Below are 21,202 nucleotides of genomic sequence, written 5' to 3'. Positions count from 1 at the left end.
ACAAAAAAGACAAACAAACAAAAAAAGCACTTTATGTATAGCTTGACTTGAAAATGAAGTAATATGATTATTATTTTTTAAATAATTAAATTTTCTATCTCTTTGGCTCAGATGCAATCTATTGATCATCCTCAGAGAAGAAAAAAACGAGGCTTTACAGAAAGTGAGTGACAGAGTGAGTTGGGAAATAAGTGGGAACCTTGAGCTGATGATGGACAGGGACTTGAGTGCGTGGGTGAGCCAGGAATCAGTCAGAGCCTCCACTTCTGCTCTGAGCTGCAACCAGGCATCTCTTTTAGCAGGGCCAAGCAGACCTTTAACACAGAACAAATTAAGTCAAGAGCTTTTAAAAAATGTTTAAGATCTAAAAGTCCTTAAAAAAATGTCTGAAAACCAATGTCCTGATTTTATTATCAAAATTTAAAATACAATTTTTATGCAGGCTAACGCCACTGCACGAAAATGTGCATACAACGATGCAATGAGAATCTTTTTAGGGATATCCAGAAGGGGAAGCGTTAGCCACATGTTTGTATCTGTGGAGGCTTCACTTTTAAACCTTTAAAACCAATTGTATCATATTTGATACAGGAGGTTTTGAGACTTCTGCATCATCAGTGTGATCTTGTTGATCTTAAAAACGCTGACTTACACAATCAGACACATGTAGTGAACAGAAAACGTATATAATATTCTACAGAAATGCCCAATGAATCAAAATTGATGCAAATAAATGATTTAATTGTATATATTCTTTTCTTTCATTTTACAGATAGTTCAATAAAAAGTCTAAATAAAAAAAATGGATGTTGCTGTCAATTATTTCATGGTCCAGGATTTAAATGGTTAGAGCACTGTAAAGAAGATTGTTCACTTCTGATGACCTTATAACTTTTACACTCATCCATTAGTAAATAGGTCTTGTAACTCATCCAGTCTTTGTCTTTTATTGGAATATATATGTAAAATTTGCTGATAAATATATATTGTCATTAATAAAGCTTAGCAAAGGTGTCAATCAATAAAGGTACAGGCTCAAATAAATAATTTTCCTTGTAATTGTGCTCAAAGTTCATCTTTATAAATGTTTTGCCCCATCAAACTATGTTTAGAAGTTTACATCTGACCACATGTTCACAATCAACATAAATGTCCTTATCTGAGCATGACATTTAAACGTTTCTATTTCCACGACTGCACTTTCTAACCATTGATACTACAAGGATTTGGTTAGACACAAGGCTTAACTAGAATTGGATTTCTAGTTAAAGAAATGCTCAATTTAATGGAGCCTAGGCGGAACTGAAGAAACTGATTGCTCTCCTACATCCACCTGCGACACAGCCAATCAGCTTTGAGCCACACCTCCACGAAAGCCAATCAGCATCCAAAGTTCATCTTAAAAGGCCTCCGATCCACCTGCCTTCTCCTGTGCGCAGGTGGCGGATGCGCTGTGACTTTAATCAGGTGACACCGTTTCAACCCACCTCCAGCCCCTCCTCCATCGTAGCTAAAACTTCATCAGTGTGTCATTCCTCCCGGACTCTTACTGCTTTCCATGTCTCATCTCAACTGGTCCGGCAGAAGACCACCTTGTTGAGCCTGGTTCTGCCAAAGGTTTCTTCCCAACAGGGAGTTTTTCCTCTCCACTGTCGCTTCATGCTTGCTCACCATGGACAGGTTCTCTCAACCTGTGTTTTCCAAGCTGGACTTCCATCTTCCAGGTCCCTAAGTAAAGCTCCAGTGGACAGCTTACGCAGTCTTCTCATAAAGCTCAGCATACCGTGTCGCTAACCACCGTTTACAGAGAGACCAACTTCATCTATCTCTACCCCACCAACAGTTTCAGGCCTGGAGGTGAAACAGCCCTATTCTTTGCTCCTGTTCATACATATCTATCAAAATGAAGTGCTATGTTTCCTGCCGAGGTCTAAACGCCGAAGACCAAGTAATTGTACCAATAAATTTCTCCTAATTTTCTTTTCTCTGAGTGAAATTTTCAGATTGAAATACAGGCTTATAAATATAAAGGCTTTAACAAACAAAAACATTCTAGTTTTTCCACAAGTGGTGCTAGAGTTCACTAGACAAGATCGGAGCCCACTACATTTTGTTTGGCAATTATTTTTTATTTTGTATTTATTTATTTCTTTTAACCAGCCTCAAAAGATTTTTTTAACATGATTATTTAAACAAACTGTTTAAAAATTCTTTAGATAAGACTTTTCTCTGCCATTGTCTAAAGAAGACCTTAGCTCTCGGCCTTTAAATTAAAGAAAAGTGGTTTACAGGTGCTGGTCATAAAATTAGAATATCATGAAAAAGTAGATTGATTTCAGTAATTCCATTTAAAAAGTGAAACTTGTATATTATATTCATACATTACATACAAACTCATATATTTCGGATGTTTATTTTGTTTAATTTTGATGATTACAAATGACAACAAATGAAAATCTCAAATTCATCATATCAGAAAATTAGAATATTGTGAAAAGGTTCAAAATTGATGGCCCCTGGTGCCACACTCTAATCAGCTAATTAACTCAAACCACCTGCAAAAGCCTTTAAATGGTCTTTCAGTCTAGTTCTATAGGCTACACAATCATGGGGAAGACTGCTGACTTGACAGTTGTCCAAAAGACGACCATCGACACCTTGCACAAGGAGGGCAAGACACAAAAGGTCATCGCTAAAGAGGCTGGCTGTTCACAGAGCTCAGTGTCCAAGCACATTAATAGAGAGGCGAAGGGAAGGAAAAGATGTGGTCGAAAAAAGTGTACAAGCAAGAGAGATAACCGCACCCTGGAGAGGATTGTGAAACAAAACCCATTCAAAAATGTGGGGGAGATTCACAAAGAGTGGACTGCAGCTGGAGTGAGTGCTTCAAGAACCACCACACACAGACGTATGAAAGACATGGGTTTCTGCTGTCGCATTCCTTGTGTCAAGCCACTCTTGAACCACAGACAGCGTCAGAAGCGTCTTGCCTGGGCTAAAGAGAAACAGGACTGGACTGCTGGTGAGTGGTCCAAAGTCATGTTCTCTGATGAAAGTAAATTTTGCATTTCCTTTGGAAATCAAGGTCCCAGAGTCTGGAGGAAAAGAAGAGAGGCACTTCATCCACGTTGCTTGAAGTCCAGTGTAAAGTTTCCACAGTCAGTGATGGTTTGGGGTGCCATGTCATCTGCTGGTGTTGGTCCATTGTGTTTTCTGAGGTCCAGGGTCAACGCAGCCACATACCAGGAAGTTTTAGAGCACTTCATGCTTCCTGCAGCTGACCAACTTTTTGGAGATGCAGATTTCATTTTCCAACAGGACTTGGCACCTGCACACAGTGCCAAAGCTACCAGTACCTGGTTGAAGGACCATGGTATCCCTGTTCTTAATTGGCCAGCAAACTCTCCTGACCTTAACCCCATAGAAAATCTATGGGATATTGTGAAGAAGAAGATGCAATACACCAGACCCAACAATTCAGAAGAGCTAAAAGCCACTATTAGAGCAACCTGGGCTATCATAACACCTGAGCAGTGCCACAGACTGATCGACTCCATGCCACGCCGCATTGCTGCAGTAATACAGGCCAAAGGAGGCCCAACTAAATACTGAGTGCTGTACATGCTCATACTTTTCATGTTCATACATTTCAGTTGGCCAACATTTCTATAAATCCTTTGTTTTTATTGGTCTTCAGTAATATTCTAATTTTCTGATATGATGAATTTGAGATTTTCATTTGTTGTCATTTGTAATCATCAAAATTAAACAAAATAAACATCTGAAATATATGAGTTTGTATGTAATGTATGAATATAATATACAAGTTTCACTTTTTAAATGGAATTACTGAAATCAATCTACTTTTTCATGATATTCTAATTTTATGACCAGCACCTGTATGTAAATCAGGGAAAACATGGCCACCAATCCTGCCAGAATACCAGCGTTCAAAGTGAAAGTCCAAAGGATGATACTCCTGCTCCAAAATTCCAAACCTTTAAGCTCTGGTCAAATGTGCAGGCAACCAACCATTGTTATAGTTTGGGAATGTTTGGCTGCCGGTGGCACTTGTGTTTTCCACACAGAGGGTAAAAATTTAATGAGGAGGACTTTCTTCAAGTACTGCACTTCAAATTAACAGCAAGATGATTAAACTAGGACCCAGTTGAGTGTTTTGACATGATGGTTCCCAAACACTACTGTTAACTAATGTGGAATGCATAAAGCAGGCCAACATTAACTTTTGAAATGGCATTCCAAAAAGCCCTGGAGAAATCCATGATGGATTGAAGGTTATTAGGCCAGTTTCTGTTTAAAACAAAACAAAACTGCTCTAAATAATATCATAGACTAAAACATTTATGTCAATTGTGAGTACATGTAAAGTTGGGAACAAAACTGTGCTTTGATAGTTACTTTTCTACTCCTTTCATTTATTTTATCTCACCTTACATTTCCCTATAGCTAAAAAAAACTAGACCCATTTTGAACACTGTCTCCTTTTAACTGGCAACCAAGAGATTCCAGATTAGCTGGCTTACCCCCTACATTGTTTTTGTATGTGCTATACAACTCTTTGACCCGTCGGTAGCGGAAGGCCAGCTTCCTCATCCAGTCGACCCCACCACGGACCCCCGTAGCCAGGCACAGGTTGGCGCTGGTTGCAGCTGCATGGAAGCCATCAGTTGCAAAACTGTAAGTACTGTCAATAATAATGATATGTTTTATTTAAAAACTCTGTTCTGTTAGAAAGAAACGTAATTATCATGAGTCGTCATGAAATGTTATTGGTATGAAAGCAGTTCAAAACAACTCTTACAGTACAGTACATTACGGATAAAGGATAAATAATCACCTTAAGTCTTGGCCGTTGTCATCTGATGACACATCATCAATATGTACCTGATCACATTCCTGCATTCCCAAATAAAGACATACATTGGACAGTTATACCACTTTAGAATGGTAATATTCAAAATATTTAATGTATTTTACTGACATTCTTATTATAGAGCAACATAAGCAGTAAATCACTGTAAAAGTTAGATAGACTGGACCTCTATAAGCTGTCTGCTCTAGAAATATGGCATTATTAGAGAAGGTTTATACGAGACAGAGAGACTTAATTTCATAGCTTCCCTTTAGCAAAATACGAAACATGAAACAATCCCCAAAATGCTGTCACTGCAGAGCAAAATGTTCTGCCTGTGAAATATAGTGGTGGAAGCATCATGCTGTGGGGACCTCTTCAAAAGACTTGAGAATGAGGTTTAGGTTAACCTTTCAACAGGATTTCAAAGTCATAGCTAGAATTAGCTGCAGATATTATTTTTTTTCGTATTTTGAACCAATCCAGATCTAGATCAAATTAAGAATATGGGGCAACATTTGAAAATTACTCTTCATAGACGCTGCCAATCTGTTCTGATTGAGCTTGAGCTATATAGCAAAGAAGAATGGGTAACACTTTCCGATTCAACAAACCTTTTAGATTCTCATTCCCAAAAATGCAAAAAATATCATTTCCTTTACACCTCATAATTACATTCAAATTTGTGTTGCTTTTTTTTTTTTTTAGATTATATCCCACTAAAGCACATGGAAGTTCGAGGTTGATTGTTAAAAATGTGGAAGAAATTCAAGTAGTATTGTTTGTTGTTCAGAACCCTGTAGATATATGTGAACAAGGTCAAACCCATAGGGTGTTATTTTTTTTTTTTTACCACTAGAGGGCAGTAGTAGTGCATTAATAGATAAACAAAAAAACCTGATGTTGGTATGTATACTAAAACTCTAGGCTGCTTGTCTTCTTAATGTTATGTGTTTTATTTATTGATTACCTCCAGGTCATTAAAGAATAAGTGTGTGTCAGCCAAGTTGAAGATCATCTCTTCCATCCTCAGGCCCAGTGTTACTGCCATTGGAGGGTCCTAGAAGAACAAAAATTACAATAAAATTATAATTATAAACCATTTTAATCCACTGAAATTGAGTTAAATGAGCTTAGGGTTAGTCTAGCTAGAAGAAATATCTTGCAATCAACACATTTCGCCAATTTCCCTATACACCCATATTAATGGAATGTACCAACCCTAGTGGAGTTGGTATATTCTGCTCATCACAGCAAGACACTGTCAGACAAGCAGCACTTGCCCTGTCCCATCAACATTCCTGAAACTTGCGAGGAGGGGTAGGGTCAGTATGAAGTGTGTTGTCCCCTCCTGTGCGTACTGCAGAGAGTCGGTACCCTCGGAGGCAGATGCTTCAGTTTATTTGGTATGGGAATCGTTTGCGTGTCTGTGTGTGTGTGTTTGGGAGAACACAGCCCTCCCTGCCAGCCAGGGGCTCAGCTGCAAAAACCATCATGTGTGATGGGTCACAGAGGGTCGACAGCTTTCTGCACAATTCGCTGACACAATCAGACGACTAGAATAGAAAGAAACTAGCAGGAGGGTGAGTCAAAGTCAAAAACGGGGACTCATGCACTTTGATTTTTGAGCATACGAAAATGTAAAAAAAGAATAAAAGTTTATAGATTACTAATTTTCCTGTCAGTTAACTATTGGAATAGAAGATGACTTAGCAAACACTTTGGGTTCTCGGTTAAGAATCTGTCCATTTTTCTTTTTTGTTAAATTGATTAATAATCGGATATCTTAAAGAAGATTTTTTTAACCAAATTAAACCAGGTGAAATAAAAATGTGTCCATTTGAGTTCTGGATAGAGCATATTGACGGATGAAAACGGTTTTTTTTTTTATCTGAAATACACAATATCAATATATATTTTTACAATTTTGGTATAACCATTGCTCTTAAGTGGGTTTCTCTCTGAGCTAAAGGCATATTTTAAAGTCTCTAGACTCCATTAATTATTCATCTATTACTAAATTAGTTGACGATTTTAATAATTGATTAATAGAGATAAATCCAATTAATTGTTGCACCCCTACACTGGAAAAACGAAAAAGTTAGTTCAACTCAAAATTTCAAGGCAACCGGCTGCACAGAATTTTTGAATTGAAGGCATCAACTTAATTTTTTAAGTTTTGTAGAACTACACTTATTAAGTTGTGTCAGCTAAGTTTTTCAAGTTCTGCTAACTAAGTTTTTTAAATTCAAGTTACTGGAAATTTCAAGTCTGTAAAAACTTATTATTTTAAGTTCAGATTACCATCCCCTGTAATAACTTACATTTTTGAGTTTAAATCCCCCCACCCATCAGTGGATGATGGGTGGGGGGATTTATCATCATCCACTGACAGTAAACCATCCATCCATTTTCTTACACACTTGTCCCAAGTGGGGCAGGGTACACCCTGGACAGGTCGCCAGACACACAGTACTAACAACCATTCATGCACACACTCACACCTAAGGTGAATTTGCCATGTTTTTGGACTGCCATGTTTTTGGACTGCAGGAGGAAGCCAGAGTACCCACACATGCTCCGGGAGAACATGCAAACTCCATGCATAAAGGCTGATGCAAACTTTAGAAGGGAGCTCCTGGGAAAATCCATGGAAACCCTGTAGCAGCCGGTTGCCATGACAAATTTGAAATGAGCATGCACAGATAAGTTGACCTCGCTCGGACTGGGTGTCAACTACAACTTCTAAGTAAACTCAACTTAATTTATAGAATAAGATGAACTTTTCATCAGAAACTTATGAAAGTGAGTTCAACTGGCTCAAAACAGACAGTTCAAGTTCCAACTGGCAATTTTATTGTCAGTGAATGCAAAAATCTTAGTAAGGTGAACAATTTTGAGTTGTCATTTTTACAGTGTAATATCTAAGGAAATTTTGGAGGTAATCAAAGCTGCTGCAAGTTTCTTATGGCTTTTTGCATTCATAATCGAGAATCCAAAAAGTTAATAAAACAAATCAAAATACATCAAGGAAATCTCATTTCCAGATTGTAGATCTAAAGCTAAAACCTCTCTTAATTGTTTCTCCACAATAAGTACGGCAGAATCCAAGCTGGATAAACCTCCAAATCCACATGTTTCCATGTCTCACCCACACACACACGCCACTTCACAACTCATCAGGACATCTCCCATACCCATTAAATCCAATTTTTTAACATTAAAAGGGAGGGGGGAAAAAAAACAGAACACCCTGCTCTAATAGGAAACACTCCAGTGCCCACAAACTGTATCTGTAAAAACTCTGCAGAGCCACAGTTCTCTGCAAATCTAGCTTCAAACGGTGCCAGTGCTCTGCCATTTTTTTTCTACCTCCAGCACTATCAGGATGGGACAGGTTTGATATTTGTGCACACAGGAACAACGTTGCCCAGTAAATACATGTAGCCCTGGCCACTGAGCATAACCCAAGATCCGAGCCAGGAGCTATTAAAATAAAGGGAAGTATAAACAGTGTGTGATAAAATGAGACCACCAAAAAAGTTTAGAGGATATTGGAATAAGCATTACTCAGAGTAAGAAATTAGCACATCATTTTCATTGGTTGTGATTAAACTAATGAACATATTGACAGTTATTAATAGCTCTGTTTAAAGACCTATTTTTCTGTGTATGTGATCATAAATTGACCAGAACATTCCCGGAGCAGTTAATGTAACATAAGCAATCTACTGAGAGAAATAAAGGCACATAGAGGGTTCGTTCTGTTATTTTTGAGTACATTTGGTGTAATCTTGGAGTTGAATTTTCCGTCAAACTACTTCCAAGGCTAAGCAGGACCAGGTGCTTACTTAGCACTAGTTCTGTTTCCACTTCCAAGAAAAGCAGTCCTATCTTAGCGTTTACTTCTGAGATACAAAATGAGCTTCAGAATGAATTTAAAAGCAATTAAAAGTTTGCGTCACCAGTGGAATAACAAACTACACAGATACATGCACCTCGGCATATTAGAGCTGCATTCACAATCAAGGTTTTCAACTGAATTATACAAAATTCAACTCTATATAAACAGGGTCTGTCCAGCTGTTAAATAAATCCTGATTAAAACATGAAAAACTTGTTTATAAATCTAAATCAGCTAATAAATTAGACTGTTGATAATAAAACTACTACTGTGAAATAAGACATGTTGTTTATGTTTACACTTTAGATTAGATTAGATTAGATGAGCTTTATTGATCTCACAGCGGAGAAATTCACTGGTCACATATTGGCATAGTAATTAAAGAAGGTGCAAACAAGGAGGAAAAAGGTGCATTAAAAACAAACAATATATATACAGTATATCAAGGTATATACAGTATATCAAGATAAATAAGGATTAAGGTGCAAGTGTACATGTATCACACACAATGAAACACAAAATAAAAATAATAAATAAAAAAAATACAAGGGAGGAACACAGAGATTTGAGGTGTCATATTTAACACTTAAAACATTTAAAACTCAAATGTTATTGTGTTTTGTTAGTATTTTAATCAGTATAAATAAAACGTATCCCTTAAATGTAAAGTTGAAGAAACCTTAGGAAGTGGATAAGAATATGAAAACGTGGAACATATAGATTGAAAATATTTTTTTTATTTTTAGAGCCATATACAGCTGATATGTCCACACAAATCTTTTTCATCCTCTAAAAATATTTTTTCTAATTCTGCCTAGTATTTAGCTTCACCCTACTATTAACCCTGACCCCCTTGTGTCCGCTAAAGTAAAGCATTGCCACAGCATGATGCTGCTGCCTCCATGGAGATATTATCATGGTGGCCTAGTATTATTTTTTTTTAAACCTACATTCGACCAAGAAATAAAAATCTGGCATCATCTGACCAGAGTTTCTTTTATTAAAACTCTCATGAATACAAGACAACAGAATACAACAGTGGAAGTACTTTATGCAGAATACGAAATGTTTTATTGTTTCGTTGTTATAACTTCAATTTGCTCTGTCAAATCAGGGCTTAACCGGTTAAATGACTTGAATAATTATTTAGAAGATACAATAATACCAAGTTGTGGAAGCTGTGTCCTACCTTGCCATATTTCTGTGCATAGGATCCTGTGAGCAGAGAATGGAAGACAATGATCGTCTCATCTAGATCCCACACAAACACTCTCTGCAGAACCAAAGGGATGAGACGAGAAATTATTTAAAAGAATATTCAAACCTGTGCTTACATACTTTATCGTAAAAGAATTCAACCCTGCTCTTTTTCCTCTGATTGTACCGTGAGCAGGTTGGATACAAATCAAAAGGAACACTATATTTCCATTGAGGTTCCAATGTATTATTTAGTCAGTATTTCACGTATTCTGTAAGAGTATGTTTTCTTTTTTTTAATAACTCCCTTACCTCTAGGTCGCTGTCAGGGGGAGGAGAAGGGTTGTTTTTGCGGCCCCTGCCGCGAGACTTGGACCCCCCACTCCGACAGGCTCTGTCGTCCAGCTCTTTGATAGGTGTGGAGGGGCTCTGCACTGTATCAAAGTCCCCTGAGAATGAATACAGACAGAAAATGTGTTTTAAATGATTCACATTAGGACATTTCCTAAAATTGGCCTCAAACTACACAAGCAATTAAGATATGTCTAGTGCATATAGTAAAATAATAGAGCCGATTTCACAAGTTAGTTCTAAATCAGACTTGTTCCTCCTGCAGACATGATCATAGATATAATAATTCAATGTAATTGGAATGGCAGATAACTTAAACGGCAACAGGAAACAAAAAAAAAGTCAATATTTTTTATAGATCTAGGATAAAAGAAACATATGGAGAATTAGAAAATTTCACAAAACTTGTGTGTGATTTGATTTGTCTTGCATGTATACTGCATGTGCATCTGCACACAACGGCGCACACACATTCTTCCACACGAGCACGCCCTCCCAGTGCCATATGCTCCCACCGCTGCTCGGTAACTAGAACCAGACCTTAAGCTTCGGCTCTCATATTGTTATGTCTCAATCAGAGGAAAGGGAGAGTGAGAGAGTGGGGGTGGATAACAAAGACACTCACTGCTGTGATGGACAACAGCAAAAAACCAACAGATACGAACTGGAGGGGGAGTGTGGGGTTGGGAAATTCGAGGAAAGGAAAAATGTCGGCAACAGTAAGAATGGTAAACTTTCCTAATTCAGGGTTCCTGAATGATGGCCAAAACAAACCAAAGTAAAACAGAAGAAAAATAAGCTGAAAATAAGGTTTAGTTCTTTTGCACTTAGGGATATATTTGTTCTTCTTTTCCTTAAATTTTAGGAAAAATGCAAATACTAACAAATGTGGGAAATAGATCATTGATCATATCTGCCTTAAAAAAGGCTTAAAGACAATTCCACCTCTCACAATTGGCTAATGCAACAACATCTAAGATAGCTGGACTCTAAAGTTATGACCTGGGCTTTATGAGTAAAACATATGTTTATCTTTATTAAGCGGCACTTGCTCTTATTGGGAGGACTTAAAAAATGTAATTTTTATTCAGTGCTATTATTTTCACTGGTTCTCGCAATGCAGCTCCGGTCCATTGTGAGGTTTCTCTGGGCCTTATCTCGAGTCCTTTTCTCTTCATGTTGTAAATGCTGCTTCTTTATTGTATTTTGAGAAAAAAACATAATACTCTATTTTGGTATTGTTGGCATTTTGGTAATCTAAACATAATTGATTTTCATAGACTTTCTTTTTTCAACTAATGAACATTGAAACCACCACTTAAATGTTTTTTTTTTACAAGCTACATGGTCATAGGCTGAAAGTTCTTTGGATTTTGGAAACAATTTCTTTTCACTAGTTGTTTCTGTTTGGCTCACATTCTTTTAAAATTCTGGATGTGGAGCTTGACAGCTCCAAAAGGTAAATAAACATTAGTTTTGTTGCGAACTACACAGTGGAGCACTTGGTAGCATTGGAAGAAGTGATGCATGCTTTTTTTATACTCAGTATTTTTGTGCCTGGATCTGTCAGGTTTCTGTTATGTTTTTCTTTTGAGTATCCAGTTTTGCTCTGCTGCTTGTTTTCTAGTTTTAGTGGGTTAATTCTTAGTTTATTAAGTTCTTTGATTCTTTTCTCAGCTACTGTCTTAGTCTTGGTTCTGTTATATTTTCTTTTTAGTGTTCAGTCTTGCTTTACTCCTTGTTTTCTAGTGTTAGTGGTTTTATTTTTATTTTGCTGTGTTCTTTGTTTTTTTTCCAGTTACTGTCCTATAGGGTTCTATGTTTTCTTTTGAGTGTTTAGTTTTCTTTTCTCCATGTCTTATAGTCCTAGTAATTTCATTATTATTTTGTTGTTGCTGATCCTGTCATCGCTGTTGTCGTCTCATCTTCTCTCCCTGGCTCCTTGTGCGTGTTTTCCCTTGATGTCTCCATGGTTCTGGTCTGTGTTACATTTTTAGTTGGATTTTTGGATTCCTTCCTTTATAAACTATTTTCATCATTAAAACTACAAGAATTCACCTCAGCCTCTCTGCCTCTGCATTTGGGTCCTCTAAACCACAACTAAAACGTGACAGGATCAGTCATGTTTTTTAATGACTTAAAGCAGATTAAAGGAGTGATGGACATTTTATCACACAATTTTAATTCCCTTTAGCTACTTTGTTTAAAGGTATAGTGGGGGATGTTCTTTATCCAGGTGGATAATTGAAATAAGTGGTCCTCCTAATTTTCAATCATTCTGGTGATCCATCCTACATGCTCATCCCCATTTCATTTACTGGTGGTGAGTCCGACATATTGGAATAATTGCAAATCTTTTGGAAAGCAAGCTTGTGAGAGTGATGCAAACAACAACTTTTAAACAGAGTGTGCATGTGGAGAAATGGGCTTGTGCATACTCTTGCACAGATTTAATAGGAGTACAGGGTTTTGCATGTGCTTTTTTTTTTTAAGTGGAGAGGGCGAGTCTTTTCAAAAATATTCGAATATCCTCCACTATACCTTTAATTTCAGAAACACAATCAGTTTTTTTGGATTCTCCATGATTCAGACTGAGATATAAATCAGGCTTCTGCAGTATCTGCCCCAAGATTATGACTTCTTTATCAATTTATGTAAACACGGACCAGTAAAATTAAAAGTTTATACCTTTAACTCCCCAATTTTACTACCTCCTTACTCTAGTCATGCATTAGACTTTTTTTATATGTATTATACTTGTTTGCGCTATTGTTTTGCCTTTGTTTTACTGCCTCTTAATTTTACGAATGTAGCTCCATTGTAAAGCCCTTTGGTTAAACTTAGATGTATTGTGGTTATTACAAACCTGGATGAATCTCAGCAGCCTGTCCTGTCATGGCAGGAGCAGGATCTTGCAGCTGGTAGGCTGCCGAGGAACCCGTGCCATCCACGCTGTTGGAGGTCATATACGATCCGTAAGTGGAGGGAGAATAATACTGCGCATACTGGTTTTGGCCAAACGTCGTATATGAGGGATAATCCTGAAGATCATAACATTAGATGTGAGCACATAAAGAGCTGACAAAACAAATAAAAGAAGCAACATGTTTCAGTTTCCAGAAAAATGGTGCAGAGAGACTTCTGAGGGTAGATTTTACAAGCGTTCTCTCTCATTTCTCTAATCCTCTAATTCCTTCCAGACTTTATTTTATATCTCAGGGACAAACTGAGCCTTGTACTCCTCCCTTTAAAGGACCAAGTGGAGATGGGCACTTTAATGACTCAGCTCTCTAAACCTGTCAGTAAATCCTTCTCTGAATGTCTTTATAAAATGCAGCATTCCACATAAATGCTCATAAACATTGTTGCACAGCTGGTGTGTAGTCAAACAAAGAGTTGTACACAACTCTGCACCCATATTCTACAGGGTGGACAGATTTAATTGTTTTCTGCCAGACTTTAGTCCCTTCTTTTGGTCTTGTGCTCTTTAAAAAAGGTTTCTCCTTATATGATTGGATATTTAGTTAGCTTAAATGTATATTCCTATCATAATGACAACATTATAACTAGTCATAATGAACAATTTATTAACTTTCTGTTAAAGAGAGTTTTCATCCTTAAGTCGTCCACTGAGTATAGACATTAAAACAGAACACAGCTTAATGATATTTCCACTCCATTTCACCCACATTGGCCCAACGCTCGCTTTCTTTATATGAAAAACCACATCTTTCAAAGACAGAAATGAAAATCCCCCTTATAAACATTTAACTGCTCCAGTGCAATTTATCATATGGACATTGATAAATATTCTAAGACAAACAATGCTTTCACTGAGGCTATTTGTCAACTGATTTTGCAATTTTTCTTAATGTCTTTATTCTTTATTAAACAAAATCAACGACATTCTTTTGGGGATGTGATCGCGAAATGATTAAGTCTTTTAGATATTCTGCAACCTAAACAAAGTAAAATACTTTTGCTTTAGTATAAATAATATAAAAAATTACTTCTTATTGACCATGAGAAAATAACCACTTCTGTAAAATAATAGCTGATGTGCTTGTGTTATTATGTAATACCTGCTGTGTGGCAGTATAGTTGGCAGGGTTGGATACAGAGTTGTTGGTGGCATAGAGGCCTGAGGAAGGAGTGAAACTGGACCCTTTGAAAAAACAAAATGCAAGAACAGAAAATGTAGAACTGAAACCTTTAAGGAAAGGGCAATATTCCTCTGGGTAGGAGTGTCAGTGAACAGACCTGGCATCTGATAGGGTGAGTAGGCAGTCTGTCCGGGCTGAGGTGTGGTGAAGCCTGGGCTGTAGCTGAGGCCAGTCTGCAGTGGAGACTGACTCTGGGTGAGGCTGCTCTCCGTCTTTATCCCAGGAAGCATCACACCCAGATCTGTGAGAAAGAGAACAAAATCACAAAATGACATTAGCGATTATTTTAATATTTGTCCCATGCAATGAGATTCACAGCAGCTTATGCTCATTTTGCACTGTTGGAAACAGTAGAGAGATTAATGCTAGTGGAAGTATAAAACATCAGCATAAGTTGGACTTTATTTCCAGCAAAATTCAAACCTCAAGATTAATTGGTTATAGTGTTTGACTTTAATGCACGCGAACTTGTTGTGGATCCTGATTTTGTCAGGAAGGTCACATGGCATAAAAACTTTCAATGCCCTGAATACGGGGGCAGCTAAAAGGACACACGCAGTTTTAGCAAGACTAAAATTCCTGATCTGCTGGCCTTTCAGCAAAGACTTTGTTGCCTATTAATTTAGGAGCCAAAAAAAAACATCACTTAAAAAAAGATTTCAAATAATCCTTCAACGCTATGTTTCTTCTTTCCCACAAAAAAATCATGACATGTTGTTTTTTTTTTTAAAAAGAGCAGAAAATGCTTTAAATCCCACAGAGGGAAAAAATACAATAACCATTTCTTTCTTTTTCATACAGAATCTTAGTGTTTGTGTTCAAAAATGGGATTAAAGAGTAAAATAGTCTGATACATTTTTTAGCATGATAAGTTAATAGTAGCATAATTTACAAGTGTAAGAATAACTAACAGTATTCATGTTTATAGTTGATAATAACAAGTGTTATTTCAGTGTTAAAGTCCCATGACCAAAATACCAAGCCTCTTTTTCCAGTCGTGCTAAACTATTTCATGCAACATTGTCCACAAAAGGACAAAGTTTCCAGATTTATTTTTTCTTTGCTTAAAGGTATATTGAAGGATTTTTGCAAATTTTTTAAAAGACCCGTCCTCTCCACTTTAAAAAAAGATGCACATGCACAACCCTGTGCCGGCTCCTGAGAGGAAATGCTTCTTAAACGTGTGTGAGAGTCCATTTCTCCTTGTGCATGCTAAGTTTAAAAGTTGCTTACTGCATTGCTCATACAAGCTTACTTCCCAAAAGAAAGTGTGCATTTATTCCACTATGTCAGACTCACCACCTGTAAGTGAGAATAGGGACGAGCACATAAGACTGCCTTAGCTAAACGTATCACCAGAATGATTGACAATTAGGAGGACCACTTATTTTGATGATCTACCCGGAAAAAGAACATCCTCCACTATACCAAGCTCAGTCAAATTGAAGAATATATGTAAACACTCTTTCCCACAGATTCTGATTTACATTAACAGATGGATAGGCTTTGATTTTACTTAAGCTTAATAGCTGTCTTTGGAAAGAAGAGGGACAGACCAATGGGGTCAAGCACACCTTCCTGTATCTGAAAAGGGTATTGCTTTCTTCGAGTCTATAAGAATATCCAGACTCTTTATAAATCCCTCACCTGCGCTCACACCTTTCAGAGATTCCTTACTGCTACAGCAGAGGTTTCCAGACTCCACCCAGTTTACTTGTTAAATCAATCTTTTAAAATGCTCTGTTTGTCTGACTAAAGGAAACTTTTTACATAATAAAGATTACAAGTAGTGTTGCACCGATACCGATACCAGTATCGGGCGGGGCCCCGATCCAGAACTAAAATGGTGGTACCGGCTAGTACCGACAAATAGGGCACCAATACCATTTTGAGAACCAAAAGTTTCTTCAACTATTGTCACCCATTCCAGATAGGCAATAAAAAGTTCTACTGGATTCACTGGATTCAAAGGTAGGCAGTGGCTTGACAAAGCCATGATGGCAATTATTGTACATCCAAGTAGTATGCAGTTCTTTATATAAACACACACATCAATTTCAAACAGATGGTATCGGTATCGGCCGATACTGCACAGCCAGGTATCGGGTATCATTATTGGGGCCAAAAAATGGCACAGGCGCTCACTAATTACAAGAAAGACAAAGTCAGTCTTTCAACTCAAGTGCAAAAACTAATCAATGACTCTCATAAAATGAAAACTAGATTAAATGTGCACAAAAATACTTAAAAAAACCTGAAGATCAAAAACGGCTAAGTTGGTATCCTGACCACAATTAAAAGAGAAAAATAACCAACAAGCAGGCAAAAGCTGAATGCTGAAAATGAAAAGAACTGCATGATTATTAAAGATGGATGTATCTGAGTTTTAGTGTATGTTTGCTAATACCATAGGTGGAAAGTCCATAGGCCTGTCCTGTCTGTGAGTAAGCAGTATAAACAGTGGACTGCTGCATGCTGCTGAACTGAGGCTGGCCAGCGTATGTTGGCATAGCAGGACCTGGTGGTGTGGAGAGGATGTGAGGATAGGGCCTGGAGAAAAAATAAGCAGAGGTTATGGACGACTCTTATGCATAAAAATGTTTTTAGTTTGGTGTTTAAAAAGCAAACAAAACTTACTTTGACGGGTAGAGGGAAGGAGAGTACTGATGAGCTGAACGGGGGCTGTATCCGCTGCTGGTTATTACTGAAAACAAAAATAAACCGAAACAAATACATTTGAAACTGGTGTTTAATTTTGCATTTATTAAAATCCCTCACATAAATTAAGGCCTCTAGCTTATTAAAAACACAATATTGAAGCACTTTAAAAGAAGAAAGTTTTCCTTTGCAGAGAGAGTCCATGAAAAAACCCTAACAGTGGGCCTCACAATGAAACACAATGTCTTTTTGTGGTCATTGAGATATCAGAGCTCTGTACTGACAAACACCCCGCTGCTTCTAAGCACTCTCCCAAATGCTTTGTGTATCCATGTGTGGGTTTGCAATGTTAAGAAAAACACAGGGCTATTAGTGATTCCACAAAACAAAAAAAGGAAAGTAAAAATGTCTCTCATCCTTGTGCCAGCCTTTGATGATGCAATCCAAGGACAGTCAAGAGTTCAGTGGATTAAAGCTTTCAGCAGGGATCCCACTGAGCTAAAATGAATGATGAGGATGTTTGTGGGAGACAATAGTTTTCCGTGTGTTAAAGTGAAATACTTGAAATGCTTTACCTGAGCTGGCATACGTGTCCAATGCCGTGTCGCCTGTGGTGGTGACCGTATCACTGCTGTTTAAAGGCTCTGTTTTTACTTAAAGGAAAGGAGAACGGGGTGGGTTACAGATTGGCATTTGAAATGGTTCATAGAAATAAAAAAAAAACATCAATCATTCTCAGTAAAAAAGCAAAACAAAAAAAGAGTTGTATATCACCATGCGATTCTGCAATGCCATTGTGTGTAAAAATAAAGATGTATGCAGGGTTCCCCTTTTTAATCTATTCAGAGTTCACCGTTGAGGGTATCAAGTTAAAATAACTACCTCCAAAATGAGCACCTTAATGTACCCTTCTTCCTGTTTTTCATTTAGGTTCCTGAAAATGATGAATACCATGAAATTTGATAATTACGTTTAAAACACAATTATGTACAGAAAACCACCTGGCAAATTTCCCCTCACATCTACTGACTTCCCTTGGAAATCCAGGAAATCTGATCCCCTGACCGGTGGGAAGCTCTGCAATACTATGTTTGAAGACCACACACGCTGTAATAAATTCAGCGTTGGCATGTCAAACACAAACAACACAGCACAGCAAACAACAGCCAATCAGACCAGTTCCTGGCAGAAAATCATTCTGAGCCACACAGAGCAATCCTCTTTATTTTCAATGTAATGCTCTATGAGCTTCACACACATGCTCCTCTGTACCATAGTCCTTGGAACCCGAGGCAGGGGGCGGGCTGCTGCAGCCCAGCAGCCAATCAGCCGTGTTTAGAATGGTCATGCTTTCACCTGCAGGAGTGCAAGGCGGGAAAATTGTGAAGATATGATGGTGTTAAAACCGGATGCAGGTCCAGCATTATTAATCTAAAATAACATCTTACTTTAAAAAGCAAAATATAGTTTTTAAATCAATAAAAATAACATTTGGAAAATGTAATTTTTTTTTTTTTTTTTGCTATCATGGTTTTGATGACGTCTTTGTAAAAAAACACATTTTTAGTAACGTATTTCCAGAATAGATTCTATACTTTATTGATTAATTAATCCTTTTCTATATCAGTTGTATTAATCTGTACAACATAGAAATAAAAAGGCTTTTTTTTTTTCAAATGATCATGATATCGAGAACCATCTGGCTCTATGTGAAAAGGCAACAGCCTCCCTCCTCATTTAATGTTAACTGCACCTCTGATAACAGCTGTAGTTTTGAAGTGCCCACACTGAAGAATTTACTGAAATCAATGAACCCATATGATGTATTATGAGCTTAAACATGCAGATCAGACTTGAACACAATCAAAATTTATTGATTTAAAACCTTCTCAAAAGGGTCATAACTCCTCATTGCTGGCGACAGGGAGTGGGAGTTGCAGCTATCTCCCCCTAATGCCCTGGATCTGTTCTACATATTTTGTTGAAAAATGCATACCCGTTAAACTGTGGTTTGTTTATGTGCAATTTTTATTATGCATGCTGCTGAAGAAGTACTATCAACTGGCGACAGGAAAGCGGGACAAAATAAAATGCTTTGTTTACTTGCCTGACAATGAGTCAAAAAATAGAAAGTCTAAAAATGTATTTTGACACACATGGCACTCTGACTGCACAACAGGCAGGCTGGCAGCACTGCGCGGCAGCCGGCCTCGGCCGTTACTCCAACAGGACTACATGGAAGACAGTCCATTTCAAATGAGCTGTGGGGCCAAATAGATGTACAGAGGACGCTGCAAAACGCAGGCTTAAGTTAGCACTTAAACCTGAATGCTGACCTGACCTAGAACTAGTTGCTTATAAGTTATAGATATTCACTTATATTTATCAAGAACCAAAAGAGTTGGGGGTTTACTCTAAAAAGCATCATAATCAGGTTCATTATGAGGAGGGAGAGCAGGGGGAGTTTTATCTGAGCTAAAAAAAACAAACAAACAAGAATTTAAATGAGCTAAACTCATTAGGAACCACATTTTTTTTCATTCCTGCAGTTAATCCAATTCTACATGTTGACAGAAAAAAAAAAGTAAAAAAAAAAAAAAAAAAAAAAAAAACATCAACTGGCATATGCCATATTTCTCTTGCATTATTTCTGTTCTAATTCTAATCATAAAGCTCTGTGTTGTTTTAAGTTGCAGTATAAAAAACATTGCAGTTGTCTGATAATGTACTATTAATTAATGAGCTATTATGTTTATGAACACTATGTGTTACATCTAATGCTATGCAAATTAAAGGGACACAGTTTCACCCAAAATAAAACAGTTTTACCATTTTATGCATACAGTATTTAATAACTGAATTATTAATACTAATAACAGGACAAAAGATGAGGATCAAACAAAGATTGAAGATAATGCTCTATGTTATATTTTCCACTTTGTTTGGGATTCTTGTTTGACAGTTTATGGATCATCAAGATAATTGAATAAGGATTTAGTCAAATGCATTGTAAAATATTTACCCTCTATAGCCCGGGATCAGTAAATATTTATCACTACTATTTGCAGAGTCAAAACAAAAGCTGCTGCAGTTAAGGGTCGGCATAACTTACTATTAGGTTTTATTTGTTCTCTTATGGTCTGTTTGGTCTGGATAGTTTTTGTTTTACCTTTATGAATAAAATCACAATTTTAAAGCTGCATTTATATTTATACAGGCTATTTACATAATGACCTGAAACATTTAAGTGACAGAATAAAAAGCAGAACCAGGCAGAATATTTAAGGGGAAAACATCTTTTCACAGCATTGTCTAATAGTCAACTCAGGAGGTTTCTTTCTATATTAAATTCTTTTGGTGGTAAATCTGGATCATGTTGAGGCTAAATACAAGATGAAACCATTTCAATGGGTTGCTGGGTCATAGCAGATCGTACTGTTTTTTCAGTTTAACAAATAATTAGCTGAATACAAAAAAAGTCAACATGAAGTAAGAGTTCAAGGTTTAAAAAATAAGCTTTATGATGCACTTTCGCTGCTTCGATCTACAAGCATGTGCTTAGAAATGCATCCTATACACAAAGAAACCAGCCACAGCATGTGATCACCAATCTAGAACAGCAGGCCTCTTGACCCTCTTTATACAGTACATACGGTATATGCTCACTTCTTTGAACATGATTAAAACTCATCAGCAACCATATGAGAACTCCATTTAATTCCGGTCAACCTCATTAATCCCCTCTGGGAGCATTAGAACCCAGTGGACCAGCTGTAATGAAGACGAATGAGTTGCTGTGGAGATGGCCCGTGGGCCTCAGTGTTGGCTGATGTCAGGTGAAGGGAATGCTGGTTATGTAGTTTGTTTTGGCTGCCTGCGTGTAGTCCTGACTCTGTCTGCTTTGACTATTAACTGTGAGCTCATCAGAAATGACTTGAGGGTGTCTGAATTTGGTGTTAGTCCACCATGGCCACTACAATCGGTGTGGCAATGTCTCTCTTGTCACATGAATATTACCAAGCTTTTTTTCTGTTATCATTGACTCATTATAATTTT

The 21,202-nt window shown here is 37.3% G+C and overlaps 1 protein-coding gene across 8 annotated transcripts in view; it reads right to left on the bottom strand.

The window, feature by feature from the left end:
- The window catches only part of eya4 (EYA transcriptional coactivator and phosphatase 4), a 63,687-nt gene that overhangs the window by 6,508 nt on the left and 35,977 nt on the right, over positions 1 to 21,202 (bottom strand). For 6 of the 8 annotated variants that reach the window (XR_005281448.1, XM_038292630.1, XM_038292631.1 and 3 more), the window contains 13 exons: positions 18,419 to 18,502; positions 17,722 to 17,799; positions 17,126 to 17,192; positions 16,896 to 17,038; positions 14,586 to 14,729; positions 14,408 to 14,490; positions 13,192 to 13,366; positions 10,287 to 10,423; positions 9,967 to 10,050; positions 5,844 to 5,933; positions 4,859 to 4,917; positions 4,545 to 4,705; positions 200 to 314 (listed from right to left, as the gene is read on the bottom strand). Coding sequence is in view for 7 of the 8 variants with exons in the window: in XM_038292630.1 (XP_038148558.1) it covers positions 200 to 314; positions 4,545 to 4,705; positions 4,859 to 4,917; positions 5,844 to 5,933; positions 9,967 to 10,050; positions 10,287 to 10,423; positions 13,192 to 13,366; positions 14,408 to 14,490; positions 14,586 to 14,729; positions 16,896 to 17,038; positions 17,126 to 17,192; positions 17,722 to 17,799; positions 18,419 to 18,502 (1,420 nt within the window). In the remaining variant the exon portion in view is untranslated. Of the gene's footprint in view, positions 1 to 193; positions 315 to 4,544; positions 4,706 to 4,858; positions 4,918 to 5,843; positions 5,934 to 9,966; positions 10,051 to 10,286; positions 10,424 to 13,191; positions 13,367 to 14,407; positions 14,491 to 14,585; positions 14,730 to 16,895; positions 17,039 to 17,125; positions 17,193 to 17,721; positions 17,800 to 18,418; positions 18,503 to 21,202 lie in introns of those variants that run through there. The other 2 variants (XM_038292636.1, XM_038292632.1) reach the window with 2 other exon arrangements.

This window comes from Cyprinodon tularosa, unplaced genomic scaffold, assembly GCF_016077235.1.
Source record: "Cyprinodon tularosa strain WSP-4 unplaced genomic scaffold, ASM1607723v1 ctg315, whole genome shotgun sequence".
In the NCBI taxonomy this organism is placed as follows: domain Eukaryota; kingdom Metazoa; phylum Chordata; class Actinopteri; order Cyprinodontiformes; family Cyprinodontidae; genus Cyprinodon; species Cyprinodon tularosa.
The sequence above is the reverse complement of the archived record's forward strand: the minus strand, read 5'-3'. Positions and strand labels throughout refer to the sequence as shown.